General features: G+C 46.8%; 1 protein-coding gene across 4 annotated transcripts in view; it reads left to right on the forward strand.

The window, feature by feature from the left end:
* Positions 1–4,399: 4,399 nt before the first annotated feature.
* Positions 4,400–14,357, forward strand: part of Sp1 (Sp1 transcription factor) — a 32,595-nt gene continuing 22,637 nt past the window's right edge. Inside the window, exons 1-3 of one of the 4 annotated variants that reach the window (XM_038343166.1) lie at positions 4,400–4,539; positions 5,866–6,026; positions 6,311–7,823. In XM_038343166.1, the coding sequence (XP_038199094.1) occupies positions 4,533–4,539; positions 5,866–6,026; positions 6,311–7,823 (1,681 nt within the window). In that variant the 5' untranslated portion in view covers positions 4,400–4,532. Of the gene's footprint in view, positions 4,540–5,037; positions 5,113–5,521; positions 5,540–5,865; positions 6,027–6,310; positions 7,824–14,357 lie in introns of those variants that run through there. The other 3 variants (XM_038343167.1, XM_038343165.1, XM_038343168.1) reach the window with 3 other exon arrangements.

Consider the following 14,357-nt stretch of genomic DNA (forward strand, 5'->3'; position numbering starts at 1 on the left):
CTCTACTGACTCTCTGAGTTGTGTGAACTAAATTCTTTCTTTCTTTCTTTCTTTCTACTTTTATTGGGGGCTTTTACTGTGTGTAGCCTTGACTGGGCTGAAGTTTACTTTACAAACCAGGTTGGCCTTGAACAGTCCTAGCTAACTACTTGTGTTTCTTAGATTAAAGGTTTGTGCTATCACCCTGGGCCTTAAATTGTTTTCTTGACCTTAACGCCTAATACTCTCTGCCCTTAGTTTTAGAGAGCCCATCAATACCACCAGAGCCACCAGCTAACTGCAGGGCCGAATGCATGCCTAGTACTAGGTACTACTACTCACTGTCCAGGCTACTAGCATGAGTCACAATGCTTCTCTCTCTCTCTCTCTCTCTCTCTTTCTCTCTCTCTCTCTCTCTCTCTTTCTCCCTCCGTCCCTCCCTCCGTCCCCCCCCCCCTCTCTCTCTCTATAGGGTTTCTCTGTAGCTTTGGAGCCTGTCCTGGAACTAGCTCTTGTAGACCAGGCTGGTCTCGAACTCATAGAGATCTGCCTGCCTCTGCTAAGGAAACAAAGACAGCAAATATACAGAATGGGTCATTTAATGACAATTGCAAGATTGTCTACAGCCAGTTATAGAGCTCTCATACATTTCTCTGATCCCCAGATTGAGAAACCTGATTTATTCCAGTCCTTTTTGTTATGACTTCCTCGCTTCTTTAGGGCTTTAGCCGTTGTCCTCTCTTCTTTCCTCCTCTCTCAATTCCTGTTTGGCTGGAGACAAGCTTTCATTAGCCAAAATTTGCATATCATGTAGCCCAGTTTGTCCTCCAATTCGGTTTCTGTCTCTGTTTTTGGAGTCACAGTCTCACCTACAATCAGCAAATGTAGGTCAGGCTGGCCTTGAACTTTCAATGCACTGTCTTTACTGTTCCTAGCTCCCAGATGCTGGCATTACAGGGATTCATTGCTACCTAGCCTCCAATGCTCTTTTACTGTGTGTGAGTCCTAGCACTTCAGAGGCAGAAGCATGGATGCCTGGGAGAAATCCTGTAATCCCAGCACTCTGGGGCAGAAATTGTAGGAAAGGCTGAGCTACAGAGTGAGAAGGAAGGAACAAGTTAGAGCGCTGAGCACCAGCACTGGCTTCTCTCCCTCCTTTAGTTAAGTGTGACCTGATGCCGAACACAGCTCCACAGCTATCAGGATCTTACTTTACAAGGATGAGTAATGGAGTCTCTTCCTTCCAGGAAGTATCTTTGGTCCTGGAGCTTTCTTCTCTCCAGTCTCCCTCCCCCACCGGCCTTTTCCTTTAGATTACATTTACTTTTTTCAGAGGAGGTGGGGAGAACAAACCCCTGTGTGTGTATGTAGGTCAGAGGGCAGCTTTTGGGAATTACATTTACTTATTTTGTGGGGATATATAGGTCGCAGTGAGTGTGAGAGGCTGTTTTTGAGAACTCTTACCGAGTGGATTCCTAATCATGTATTTGGATTTGGTTGGCAAGTTGGCAGGGGAACCATCTCTCTCCCTTCTCTAGGCAGGGTTTCTCTGTGTAACAGCTCTTTTTGCTTTGCAGACCAGGCTGGCCTGAAACTTAGAGAGTCGCCTACATCCCAAGTGTGTGCCAACATTGTCTGGGTACCTGTTCAGATTATTTGTAATATTTAATATTATTGTTTTAATATTTTCAGTGCTCCTGCTTTTTTTTTTTTTTTTTTTTTTTTTTCCGAGACAGGGTTTCTCTGTGGCTTTGGAGCCTGTCCTGGAACTAGCTCTGTAGACCAAGCTGGTCTCGAACTCACAGAGATCCGCCTGCCTCTGCCTCCCGAGTGCTGGGATTAAAGGCGTGCGCCACCATCGCCCGGCTAGTGCTCCTGCTTTTAATACCAACACTAAGCAGAGAGAGGTTGGTGACCTCTGTAAATTCAAAAATAGCTTGATCGCCAGCTGGTGTCACATACCTTTAATCCCAGGACTCAGAAGGAAGAGGCAGGGGAATCTCTCTGAGTTGGGGCCAGCCTCCTGGTCTACAGAGCAAGTTCCAGGACAGGCTCTAAAGCTACAGAGAAACCCTGTCTGGGAAAAAAAAAAAAAAGAAAAGAAAAGAAAAAAGAAAAAGAACCGCTCCACAAAGTAAGTTCCAGGGCTACACAAGCAGACACTGTTTTAAAACGTAAGTTAAGGTTGTTTGGTTTAATCTTAAGAAAAGCCGCTCTGCCGACACAAATAACTCCAATTAGACCAGATTAAAATGCCAGCGTTTAATAAATGCAGCACTCGCGGGTGGGCTAAGACAGCTTGGTGGGTAGAGGAGCCCACCCAAACCCCGGAGACCACGTGTTCCTTTTCCCAGAGTGAGCCTAAAGTTGGGGGTGGGGGGGTGGTGGTGGGGTGGGGTGATGATGGTCCTGACCCTCCCTGGGGGAGAGGGTCAGCACTTGCCTGCCTGGGAGTTGGAGTCCCGGCCAAGGCAAGTCCCTGTGGGAGAGTCTGTGCCTTTTGCTCCAGTGGCGCTGGCCTCGAACTCAGAGATCCGCCCGCCTCTGCCTCCAAAGTGCTGGGATTAAAGGCGTGCGCCACCACTGCCAGTCTCTGTTACTTAATTTTTTTTTTTTTATTTTAAATCTTCTCAGTTTTCTTTCTTGTTTTTTTTTTTTTTTTTTTAAATCCCCTCCCCCCCCACCCGCCCCAGACAGGGTTTCTCTGTTTAACAGTCCTGGAACTCACTCTGTAGACCAGGCTGGCTTCCAACTCACAGAGACCTATCTGCCTGTCTCTGTCCCCCCACCCCAACCCCCAGTGCTAAATTTAAAGGCATGCACCACAACCTCCTGGCTTTATCTTAATTTTCGTTGTTGTTTTGATACACGGTCTTTTTGCATAGGATTATCTAGACCAGGTTGGCCTCGAATTCTCAAGGATCCTCCAGCTTTTGACTTCCTAGGGCTGGAATTAAAGGTGTGCACCACCATGCACTGACTATATTTTTCTTATAAGCTTGTCATAAGTAGTACTAAATGCCTATCTAACTGCTACATCCAGAACAGATGTTATCTGCCATTTACTTTATCTCAACAGAAGCCTGTTTCTATCATCTTCAAAGTGCTTTAAATTCAGCTGGTAATACTCCTGCATTCGGGAAAGCCGAGTCGTAGATAATGCAGCGACGGTAATTCCAAATGCTCCCTGTCCCTGACAAACTATCCAGGCCTTAGCCACTCAAACAAGGATAAAGGAGGCAAAATGGAGGCCAGGGATTCAAGTGCGTCGGGCAAAATCTTTAACCTTTGTGATTGCAAAAGGTAGTAACTAGGTTACTGCGCTTTCTGCTTAAGCGGTGTTTACGAGGAAAGAGGGGAAATGGAAGTTTCGTAGAGCTTCGCTCCCGGAAGTTCTTCAGCGTACGTTAGTCTCAAAGAAGAGTTCTGGAAAAGGGAACCCTTGATTGAGCTCGCCTGGGAATGCTGAAGAAAATGGCGTTTGCTAGTTTCCCGAAGCCTTCCATATTGGTCAGCTCCGAACTCAGTTCTGAGTGCCCTCCCGCCGCCGCAGGGCTTCCACCCACGGGAGAGGGCGCCGCCCAGCCACGCCTGCAGGGTGCGACCCTGTGGGGCGCCACACCGCGCGAGCTCGCGCCAGCTCTGACACGCGCGGAGCTGCGGGGCTCAGCGGGAGCGCACAGCCTAACGACGGGAACGGGACTCCGACAGGGCAAACATGGCGACGGACGCCTTCTGGCACAGCTCGGTTCCCTCATGATGGACGGCCCTAGAAACGACCATTGGCCGAGCTAGGGGCGGTGCCAGGGTTCTTTCGTCCCCTCATTGGCTTGCGTATATGACGGGAAGCCAGTTCTCCTCTCCCCATTCCAAGTTCCAGGCTGCATCTTTTTCTCGGCGTTTAATTGGCTCTTAGCTCCTGTCAATATTCGTCCTGTTCCGGCTCGTTTCAGTTGTGGTCCAATCATAACTTTCTTAACTGCCCGCCTGAATTCTGATTGGTTTAGAAGGTTTTCCCCTAGCCCGTTCCGGCCTATTTCTTACTCTACACCTAAACGGACTTTGCCCAGGCATGCCCGAGAGTCTAATTGGTCATTGTCCTGTCACTCCTATCCAAGCTCTTCCTATCCCCACCGGCCTCGGAGCCCGCCTGGCGGTTCACTGGTTGCTCTGCAAGTCGATCGTCTTCCCGTCCCGCCCATCCTCACTTCCTGAACCTTTCATTGGTTGCTAAAACTGAGAGGGCGGTCTTTCTGGGCGGACACCAGACACGCAACTTGGTCTCACACGCCTTATCGGTGGAACGCGTCTCTCCATTGGGTAGGCTGCCCGCCTTTCTTCCGCAAGGCCCGCCTTTCTCCCTCCCTCATTGGGCGGGGCAGCAGATAAGGGGCGGAGACTAGGCCGGGCTTGTGGCGCGCAGCTCCCTCCTCCTTACCCCCCCCTCCCTGTCCGGTCCGGGTTCGCTTGCCTCGTCAGCGTCCGCGTTTTTCCCGGCCCCCCCCCAACCCCCCCGGACAGGACCCCCTTGAGCTCGCCCCTCAGCTGCCACCATGAGCGGTAAGGATGAGTCCACTCTGCGTCTAGGGGTGGGAGGGGAGTGAGGGGGCGCGCGCGAGGGCCGACCGGGCGGTCCCCGCTGTGAGGGGGGGCGGGCGGGAGGCGGCGGCGGCGGCCTTGGTCCCGCCCGGGGCGGAGGGAAGGGAGGGAGAAGGGGCAGTCGCGGGGCCTCGGAGGAGGAGGGGGATGGGCTATCCGCCCCGGGGGAGGGGGCAGCGTGGCCTCGCCCGCCCCCTGCCCGCCCCGGCCACGGGGGACGGGCCTTACCCCCCACGACTCGGCCGGCCGCCTGAGGCTCCTCCCGTCGGGGGCTGGCGCCGCGGGGGCGGCCCGACCAGTGCAGGCCCCGCCTGAGCCAACCGCCTCCCCGGTCCGCCCTCCGGTCGCTGCCTGCCCCAGGCCCTCCCCCGCACCCCCGTGCATTCCCCTTCCCCCATCTGACCCGCCCTTTCCACGCCCCTCACCCCGAAACCGCCCCTTCCTTCTAGGGCCCGCCCTCTCAGCCCCAAACCTGGGTTCTAAGCCCTAGACCACTTTAGTCCCTGCTGTGTGTTCTCAGATGTCTCCCCATCGGTACTTAGAATGTACTCTCTCTCTTTCTCTTCCTGTTTTGTTAATTTTTTTACACTTGATCTTTCCCCATCTTTCTTCATCCTAATTTTAGCACATTTTCCATCCACCCACAGGTTGGGTTCCCTCTTCCTCCCAGAATGCTTTCTTTTTCCTTTTGAGACAGGGTCTCCTTGGTACTCGTTGGCTTGGAAGTTACTATGAAGACGAAGCTGGCCTGTAATTTTTATCTATCCTGCTTCTTCTCCTGAGTCCTGGGATTACAGAATGTGCCATCACTAGGGGCAACTTTTTGTTATTCCTGAGACAGTGCCCTCAGATTCCCTTTCTCAAAAGTGTTGTTTGTTTTGTTTTAAGACCAGGTCTCTCTTTCTGTAGCCCAGACAGATGGTGAGCCATCCTCCTCATTCTTCAAGTGCTGGGATTATAGGTGTGAGTCACCATGTCTGGTCCCCAGAGCCCTTTTTGAATGATTTCTGGCTTTAATTTTGTACTTGGGAAAGTAGTGACACATCTTGGATACCATGGAGCCCTGTGCCTGTCCTGCACACCTACGGCACTGGCTTCCAATTTACTATGTAGTTGAAAATTGCTTTGAACTTTGCTCCTCTTACCTCCAGTTCCAAATTCTGGGATTTTAGGCCTGCAAACATATCTGGTCCTATTTTAAGATTTTTTTTTTTTTTTTTGTCAAAGCCTTATTTTAAACCTTAGGGAGGTTCACCTCCTACTTTATTGTTTTGTAATTATTTTTAGACCAAGATCACTCCATGGATGAAGTGACAGCCGTGGTGAAGATTGAAAAAGGTGTTGGTGGCAGTAACGGGGGTAATGGTAATGGTGGTGGTGCGGCCTTTTCTCAGACTCGAAGCAGCAGCACAGGCAGTAGCAGCAGCAGTGGTGGCGGAGGAGGGCAGGTGAGTGATGAGTCAAAAATGGGGAAGGTGTTGAGAGGGTGTAAATATTCCTAGAAAACTCCTTCATCAAAAATACTGGGAAAAATCACGGTATGGAAGTACACACAGAAAGATAGTTGGTCTAGAGGGTCCCCAAATTTGAAATTGGAACGATACACAAAAGTCAGCATTTTGTTTCTGGTTTTTGCTCTTTCTATGCCTGCATTGTTGCTGTTTGTCTGCTGAATACTGCCCCCTAGGCCGGCTATTGGGTGCCACTAACTCCTTTCCTCTCTTCTGGCCAGGAATCCCAGCCATCTCCTTTGGCTCTGCTGGCAGCAACCTGCAGCAGAATTGAGTCACCCAATGAGAACAGCAACAACTCCCAGGGTCCGAGTCAGTCAGGGGGCACAGGTGAACTTGACCTCACAGCCACACAACTTTCACAGGGTGCCAATGGCTGGCAGATCATCTCTTCCTCCTCTGGGGCTACCCCTACCTCAAAGGAACAGAGTGGCAACAGTACCAATGGCAGCAATGGCAGCGAGTCTTCCAAGAATCGCACAGTCTCTGGTGGGCAGTATGTTGTGGCTACTACCCCCAACTTACAAAACCAGCAAGTTCTGACAGGTCTACCTGGAGTAATGCCCAATATTCAGTATCAAGTAATCCCACAGTTCCAGACTGTTGATGGGCAGCAGCTGCAGTTTGCTGCCACTGGGGCCCAAGTGCAGCAGGATGGTTCTGGTCAAATACAGATCATACCGGGTGCAAACCAACAGATCATCACAAATAGAGGAAGTGGGGGCAACATAATTGCTGCTATGCCAAATCTACTCCAGCAGGCTGTGCCCCTTCAAGGCCTTGCTAATAATGTGCTCTCAGGACAGACTCAGTATGTGACCAATGTACCAGTGGCCCTGAATGGGAACATCACCTTGTTACCTGTCAACAGCGTATCTGCAGCTACCTTGACTCCCAGCTCTCAGGCAGTCACCATCAGCAGTTCTGGATCCCAGGAGAGCGGCTCACAGCCTGTCACCTCAGGGACTGCCATCAGTTCTGCCAGCTTGGTGTCATCACAAGCTAGTTCCAGTTCCTTTTTCACCAATGCCAATAGCTACTCAACAACTACTACCACCAGCAACATGGGAATTATGAACTTTACCACCAGTGGATCATCAGGGACCAGTTCTCAAGGCCAGACACCCCAAAGGGTTGGTGGGCTACAAGGATCTGATTCTCTCAACATCCAGCAGAATCAGGCATCAGGAAGCTCACTTCAAGCAAGTCAGCAAAAAGAGGGAGAGCAAAGTCAGCAGACACAGCAACAACAAATTCTTATTCAGCCTCAGTTAGTTCAAGGGGGACAAGCTCTTCAGGCCCTCCAAGCAGCACCATTGTCAGGGCAAACCTTTACAACTCAAGCTATTTCCCAGGAAACCCTCCAGAACCTCCAGCTTCAGGCTGTTCAGAACTCTGGTCCTATCATCATTCGGACACCAACAGTGGGGCCCAATGGACAGGTCAGTTGGCAGACCCTTCAGCTGCAGAATCTTCAAGTTCAGAACCCACAAGCCCAGACAATCACCTTGGCCCCTATGCAGGGCGTTTCCTTAGGGCAGACTAGCAGCAGCAATACCACCCTTACACCCATTGCCTCAGCTGCCTCCATTCCTGCCGGCACAGTCACTGTGAATGCTGCTCAACTTTCCTCCATGCCAGGCCTCCAGACCATTAACCTCAGTGCATTGGGTACTTCAGGGATCCAGGTTCACCAGCTTCCCGGTCTGCCATTGGCTATAGCAAATACCCCAGGTAAGACATCCATTCTTTTGCATTTATTACAAACTAATTCTAATACTTCCCTAAGATTGTTGAATCTAAAAGGGGAAAGAGAACCTTCTGAGATGTTTCTTTAAGGACTAATGAATCAGGCAAGTGTAAAGTGTTTTATTCAAGACATTTGGAGCTGATTCAATAGAATTTTTTTTTCCAGTTGATCTGATAAGAAAGGAGGACTTTTTTTCTTTTTTTGTTTTTCGAGACAGGGTTTCTCTGTAGCTTTGGAGCCTATCCTGGAACTAGGCTGATCTCAAACTTGCAGAGATCCGCCTGCCTCTGCCTCCCAAGTGCTGGGATTAAAGGTGTGTGCCACCACTGCCCGGCTGAAAGGAGCACTTTTGAGTAATGTTCTATAGTCTCTGTTTCCCAGAGTCTTGGTACCACAAAGTAAAGCTTGGCGAATTTTCAGCACAGTCAGGTAGTAAATATTTTAGGCCTTGGGATCCACATATATTCTCAGTCATATTTCATATTCCTTTTGGTTTTCCCCTTACGCAGCAGTGAAAGGGATTGAACATAGGGTCTTCTGACTCTCCCGCACACTAGCCTGATATATTCCCATCCTCATGGTTTGCGGTTTGTTTTGCAAAAACACCCTTTTAAGAATGTAAAACTGAGGCAGTCTGGCAGAGGTAGTGCACTTATTAGGCAGAGGCAAGCAGATCTGTTTCATTTTGGAGTCCAGCCTGGTCTACAGAGTGAGTTCCAGGATAGCCAGAGTTGTTACACAGAGAAACCATGTCTTGAGGAAAAAACAAAAACACAAAAGAATTTAAAACTGGATCCTGGACTGAAGGTGCACACTTTTAATCTCAGCACTCTTGAGGCAGAGGCAGGTGGATCTTTGTGAGCTCAAGGCCAGCCTGGTCTATACAGCTCCAGGGCTATATAGAGAGACCCTGTCAGAACAAACAGCAGGGATTGGAGAGATGGATGGTTCAGCAGTTAAAAGCACTGTAACTCAGGCCCAGGGGATCCAGTTTCCCCTCTTTCTGACCTACTTCTGGCACAATGGAATGTGGAGTACAGACATACATTCAAACACTAATACATGTAAAAATAAAAATACAATTTAAAATAAATAGAATATAGAAGACTAAGATTGCTGAGTAATAGAGTTGCTTGTCTTTTTTTTTTTTTTTTTTTTTTTTTTTTTTTAAGGTAAGGTCTCAGCTATGTAACTCTGCAATTTGGTCAGCCCCTGAGTGCTGGGATCACAGTCATGTGCTACCATGACCATTCCCACCACAAAATTTAAAAAAAAAAAAAAAAAACAAACAAAAAGAAAAAACAAAAAACAAAACCAAAATGACCAAAAAGTAAAATATGTAAAATTACTCTTTAACTGTAGGGTTGCATTTCTTCTCATATTCCTCCTCTGTTTCTTTTGTCTTTATTTTATGTGTATGGGTGTCTTGCATGCATGTCTGTGGATCACATAAGTTAGTAGTGCTCTTGGGGATCAGAAAAGGGAGTCCTCAAGTACCCTGGCATCAGAGTTAGTTGGTAGCCTGCCAGGTGGGTTCAGGAATCAAACCTGGTTCCTTCGGAAGTGCAGCCAGTACTTTTTTTTTTTTTTTTTTTTTTTTTTTGAGACAGGGTTTCTCTGTAGTTTTGGAGCCTGTCCTGGAACTAGCTCTTGTAGACCAGGCTGGTCTCGAACTCAACAGAAATCTACCTGCCTCTTGGGATTAAAGGTGTGTGCCACCACTGCCTTGCTAGTACCTCCTTCCTTTAGTGACAGGAGTAGGAGGCAAGCAACTCCTCACATCTTGATTCAGGAAACTAGATCAATGGCTTTTTTTGCTTTATGGACCACATAGGTTACAGAATGTCATGATTCAACTTAAACAGTTTTCTCATGGGTTGTAACTCATAATTGAGGGGAAGATGACTTACTAGATTCCAGAACGATTTTTCTTTTTTTTTTTCCCTAAAATTTTACTTAAGTGTGTGTGTTTCTGTCTGTATGTTCATGCAGTTTGGATGAATGGGTGCTCCAGGAGGCTGGAAGGGGTCATCAAATTCCCTGGGACTGGAGTTCCAGGTGTGTGGGAGCCTCCTGGCTTGGGTTCTGGGATCCCAACACTTGTCCTCTGGAAGAGAAGCCAGTGCTCTTAACCAGATTTTCAACAAGATGAGTGTCTGTTCTTTGTTTTTTGTATTGTTTTGTTTTGTTTGTTTATTTGTTTGAGGCAGGATCTCAATAAGTAACCCTGGCTGTCCTGGAACTCTCTATGTTTGTTGACCAGGCTGACCTTGAACTCAGCAGAGATTTGGTGGCCTGTCTCTGCCTCCTAGTGTTGGGATTAGAGGTGTGCACCAGCATACCTGACTTCCCTAGTTAGCCTTTATCACCCTACCTTCTGTGCAAACTGAGTCACCATTGGCCACATAGATGTGGTGATCCATTCTTGTAATTCCTCTACGTGGGAGACTGAGGAGAAGAATCGTGAGTTCAAAGGCCTGACAGTTGCTAGGCAGTGGTAGCATATGACTTTATTCCCAGCGCTTGGGAAGTAGAGGTAGAGGCAGGTGGATCTCTTGAGTCTGAGACTAGTCTGGTTTACAGAGAGTGTTCCAGGACAGCCAGGGCTACACAGAAAACTTCTGTCTCATACAGTACTTTCTCTGCCAAAACAAACAAATGAAGCAACCCACACAGACACACACACACACAATCAGGCTAGCTAGCTGCTGGCTGTATGGGGAGGCTCTGTCTCAAAAACAATACAAAAAACCCATGAAAACCAACAAAATGATTCTAGAAAGGCAGAAATCAGAACCATAAAGTAAACATGAAAGCCTTTTTAGAGTTTGTTATTTTAAAATACATCATGAGTCTAGTGTATATCCTGTCAGGGGAGGATGAGGCAAGAGGATCAGTGCCGGTTTGAACTACACAGTGATTCCTTGTCTTATCCATAAACAGGTTAAAAATTTATCATGTAGATCAACATGGAATTAATATATTTTGGGGGAATTGAACTCGGTCTTTGGTTTTTTTGGGGGGAGGGGTTTTTCGAGATAGGGTTTCTTTGTGTAATTCTGGCTGAACTGGAACTCCCTCTGTAGAGGATGCTGGCCTCAAACTCAGCTCCACCTGCTTCTCCTTCACCAGCAGTGCACAGGTTCTTACTCTGTAGCCCAGGCTAACATCATTTATATGTGTAAGCCACTAACACTTATAATTAATCTATAAGAAATACAATAAAATACAGAAAAGCTGGTCAGTGGTGGCCTACACCTTTAATTCCCAGCACTTGGGAGGTAGAGGCAGGCTGATCTCCGAGTTTGAGGCCAGCCTTGTATACAGGAACAAGTTCCAGGATAGGCTCCAGGGCTACAGAGAAAGCCTGTCACAAACAACAAAACCAAAAAACCAAAAACAGAAAAATTAATAAATAAGAAAATAAATAAATCGTAAGAAAAATATTTTTCCCCCCAAGACAGACATTTCACTATTATATTTCTTGGGGTGGCCTCAAATATTGGGCTTAAGTGATTCACCTGCTTCAGCTTGTCTTGATTCCTGAATAGTGAGTAGGTGTCACTGTTGGAATTTTTTCGAGACAGGATTTCTCTGTGTAACAGCCTTGGCTGTCTAGGAACTCACTTTATAGACCAGGCTGGCCTCCAAATTTACAATTTACAGGCCTCTGCCTCCCAAGTGCTGGGATTAAAGACGTGTTCCACCACCACTCGACTCCACTGTTGGATTTTTCAGTAGGTTTTCTTTGTGTAGCTTTAGCTGTCCTGGAACTTGCTTTGTAGACCAGGCTGGCCTCAGACTCAAAGAGCTCTGCCTGTCTCTGTCTCTGGAGTACTGGGATTAAAGGTGTGCGCCTCCATGAACTGCTAGCTAAAATTTAATGAGGGTAAGTTTTATAAAAGCTGAGTTCAACAGCCTAGAAAATGAGACTCTAAGGAGTTAGTCTATACCAGCATGCTTGCTTTCTCTTTGATTATGAGTTTTATTTAGGAGTTTCAATATTTAGAGGAGAGCAAAATCTTGGAATTGTTCCAGCTAGTTAGTAATTTGGATCCTTGCCATTTCTAAAAGGTTTGTTGTAATTTAGGCTCTTGAGAGGAGTTATGAGACATTTCCAGTCATACTTTGGGGGAAGTTTGCCATTTAATATGTCATAAGTTAGGGCTACCTAGTTGCTGTTGATGGTCTTGAACTCTACAAACTGTGTGGTGTATGAAATATATTGGCAGTTTGACATTAACAGACAAGAGAATGAGATACTGAAACGTTAAAGTCATCTGTGTGGAGGTCAGGACAGCTTCATGGAATTCTCTTCCACTTTTAAGTAAGCTCTAGGTGGTGAACTTAGGTGGTATCAGATATTGAATCCAGGTGACCAGGCTTACTCAACAAGCACCTTTACTTTGGAGGAGCCATCTGGTTGACTGGAAAAGTCATTTTTAAGTCAAGAATTGTTTTCTTCATTAACATGCTTTTGAAGACACATGAGATCGATTCCCCCCCCCCCCAAGACGTGATCCCTCACTGTGTAGCTGAAGGGCTCCTTGAACTTGTGATCTTTTTGACTTGCACCTCTTGATGCACACTGTGGTTCTGGGTTTTACTAGGTGCTGCTAGCATTGAGTCTCGAGTGCCAGCCAAGCACTCTACCAACTGAGCTACATTCCTAGCTCATAAATTACCTTCTTGTTGTTGCTAAACTGGTCATAATTTTGTAATCCCCCCCCCTCTCTCCCTCTCTCCCTCCTTTCTTTCTTTCTTTCTTTCTTTCTTTCTTTCTTTCTTTCTTTCTTTCTTCCTTCCTTCCTTTCTTCCTTTCTTCCTTTCTTCCTTTCTTCTTTTTAAAAGATTTAACCATGTATACAGTGTTCTGCATGCACACCAGAAGAAGGCACCAGATCTCATTAAAGATGGTTGTGAGCCACAATGTGGTTCCTGGGAATTGAACTCAGGACCTCTGAAAGAACAGCCAGTGCTCTTAACGACTGGAATTATCTCTCAAGCCCTCCTTTTTCTTCTTCTTTTTTTTTAAATGACTCCCAGATTTTTATTTATTTATTTTAATATGTATAACAATATTCTGTCTGTGTAGCCTGCAGGCCAGAAGAGGGCACCAGACCCCTTTACAGATGGTTGTGAGCCACCATGTGGTTGCTGGGAATTGAACTCAGGACCTTTGGAAGAGCAGGCAATGCTCTTAACCTCTGAGCCATCTCTCCAGCCCCCTCCTTTTTCTTCTAGAGTAGATTTTATGTTTTTGTTTTTTGGAACAGGGTTTCTTTGTAAATCATTCTTGGCTGTCCTGGAACACCATCTGAAGATCAGGCTGGCCTCAAACTCAACAGAAACCCTCCTGCCTCTAACCTGCCAAGTGTTGGGATTAAAGTGGTGTGCCACCACCAATTGGCTATATTTTATCTTAAAAAGTATAGTTTCCTAGAGACTACCTTCAGTTGCTACAAAATATCTTACTTTACTCTCTTTTCTGATACAGTATTACTTATGGACTAGAGAACTCAAGCATTAACAGTACTCTTCAAAGTACAGTGTAGGAGAAAACTCACTGCATATGAAACAATCTTTGGGCCAAGTTTGATGGTTCATACCTTTAATTGCAGTACTCTAGAGGTAGAGGCAGGCTAATCTTTTAGTTGGAGGTCAAACTGGATTTATATAATACAAGCTATATACATGATGAGACTCTGTCTTAAAAGAAAAAGCCTGCTGGTGGAGGTGCACATCTTAAATCTCAGCACTTGGGAGTCAGAGGCCGATGGATCTCTGAGTTTGAGGCTAGTGTGGTCTATAGAGGGAATTCCAGGACAGCCAGCCAAAGCTACACAGAGAAACCCTGGCTTGGGGAAGGGGGGGAGGGGGAAGAGAGGGGAGAGGGAGAGGAGAGAGAGCGCGCTAAGTGGTGGTGGCAGCGCAGGTGTTTAATCCTAGCACTTGGAAGGCAGAGGCAGGAGGACCTCTGAGTTCAAAGCCAGACTGATCTACCGAGGTTGTTCTAGGATAGACAGGACTACACAGAAAAACCTTGTCTTGAAAAACAATAAAAGAGGGAGAGGGCTGGAGAGATGGCTGCTCTTCCAGAGGTCCTGAGTTCAATTCCCAGCAACCACATGATGGCTCACACCCATCTATAATGAGATCTGGTGCCCTCTTCTGGCCTGCAGGCAGAACACTGTATACATAATATATAAATCTTATAAAGGGAGTGAGAGACAGAATACTATATAGTGTTCATGCTCATTCATTTAGTTTATTTACATTTAAAATAAAAAACATTTTTAAAGTTCATGCTTAAGGTTCCTTGTTGATTTTTACTCTTTTGTGCTGAATACTCAAGCAAAGGCATAAATCTAGAACCAAGATAAGCCCCATATTTCTGTGTCCCGTGTTTTTCAGGCTTTGCTCCTGGTGGGTGGTAGTAAGGGAAGGGACCACCCTGTTAACTGAGGTTAGTTTCCAAAAATGAAACAATACATAGATTCCTAGAGTTCCTAGAGTTG

The sequence above is a fragment of the Arvicola amphibius genome, chromosome 9, assembly GCF_903992535.2.
Source record: "Arvicola amphibius chromosome 9, mArvAmp1.2, whole genome shotgun sequence".
In the NCBI taxonomy this organism is placed as follows: domain Eukaryota; kingdom Metazoa; phylum Chordata; class Mammalia; order Rodentia; family Cricetidae; genus Arvicola; species Arvicola amphibius.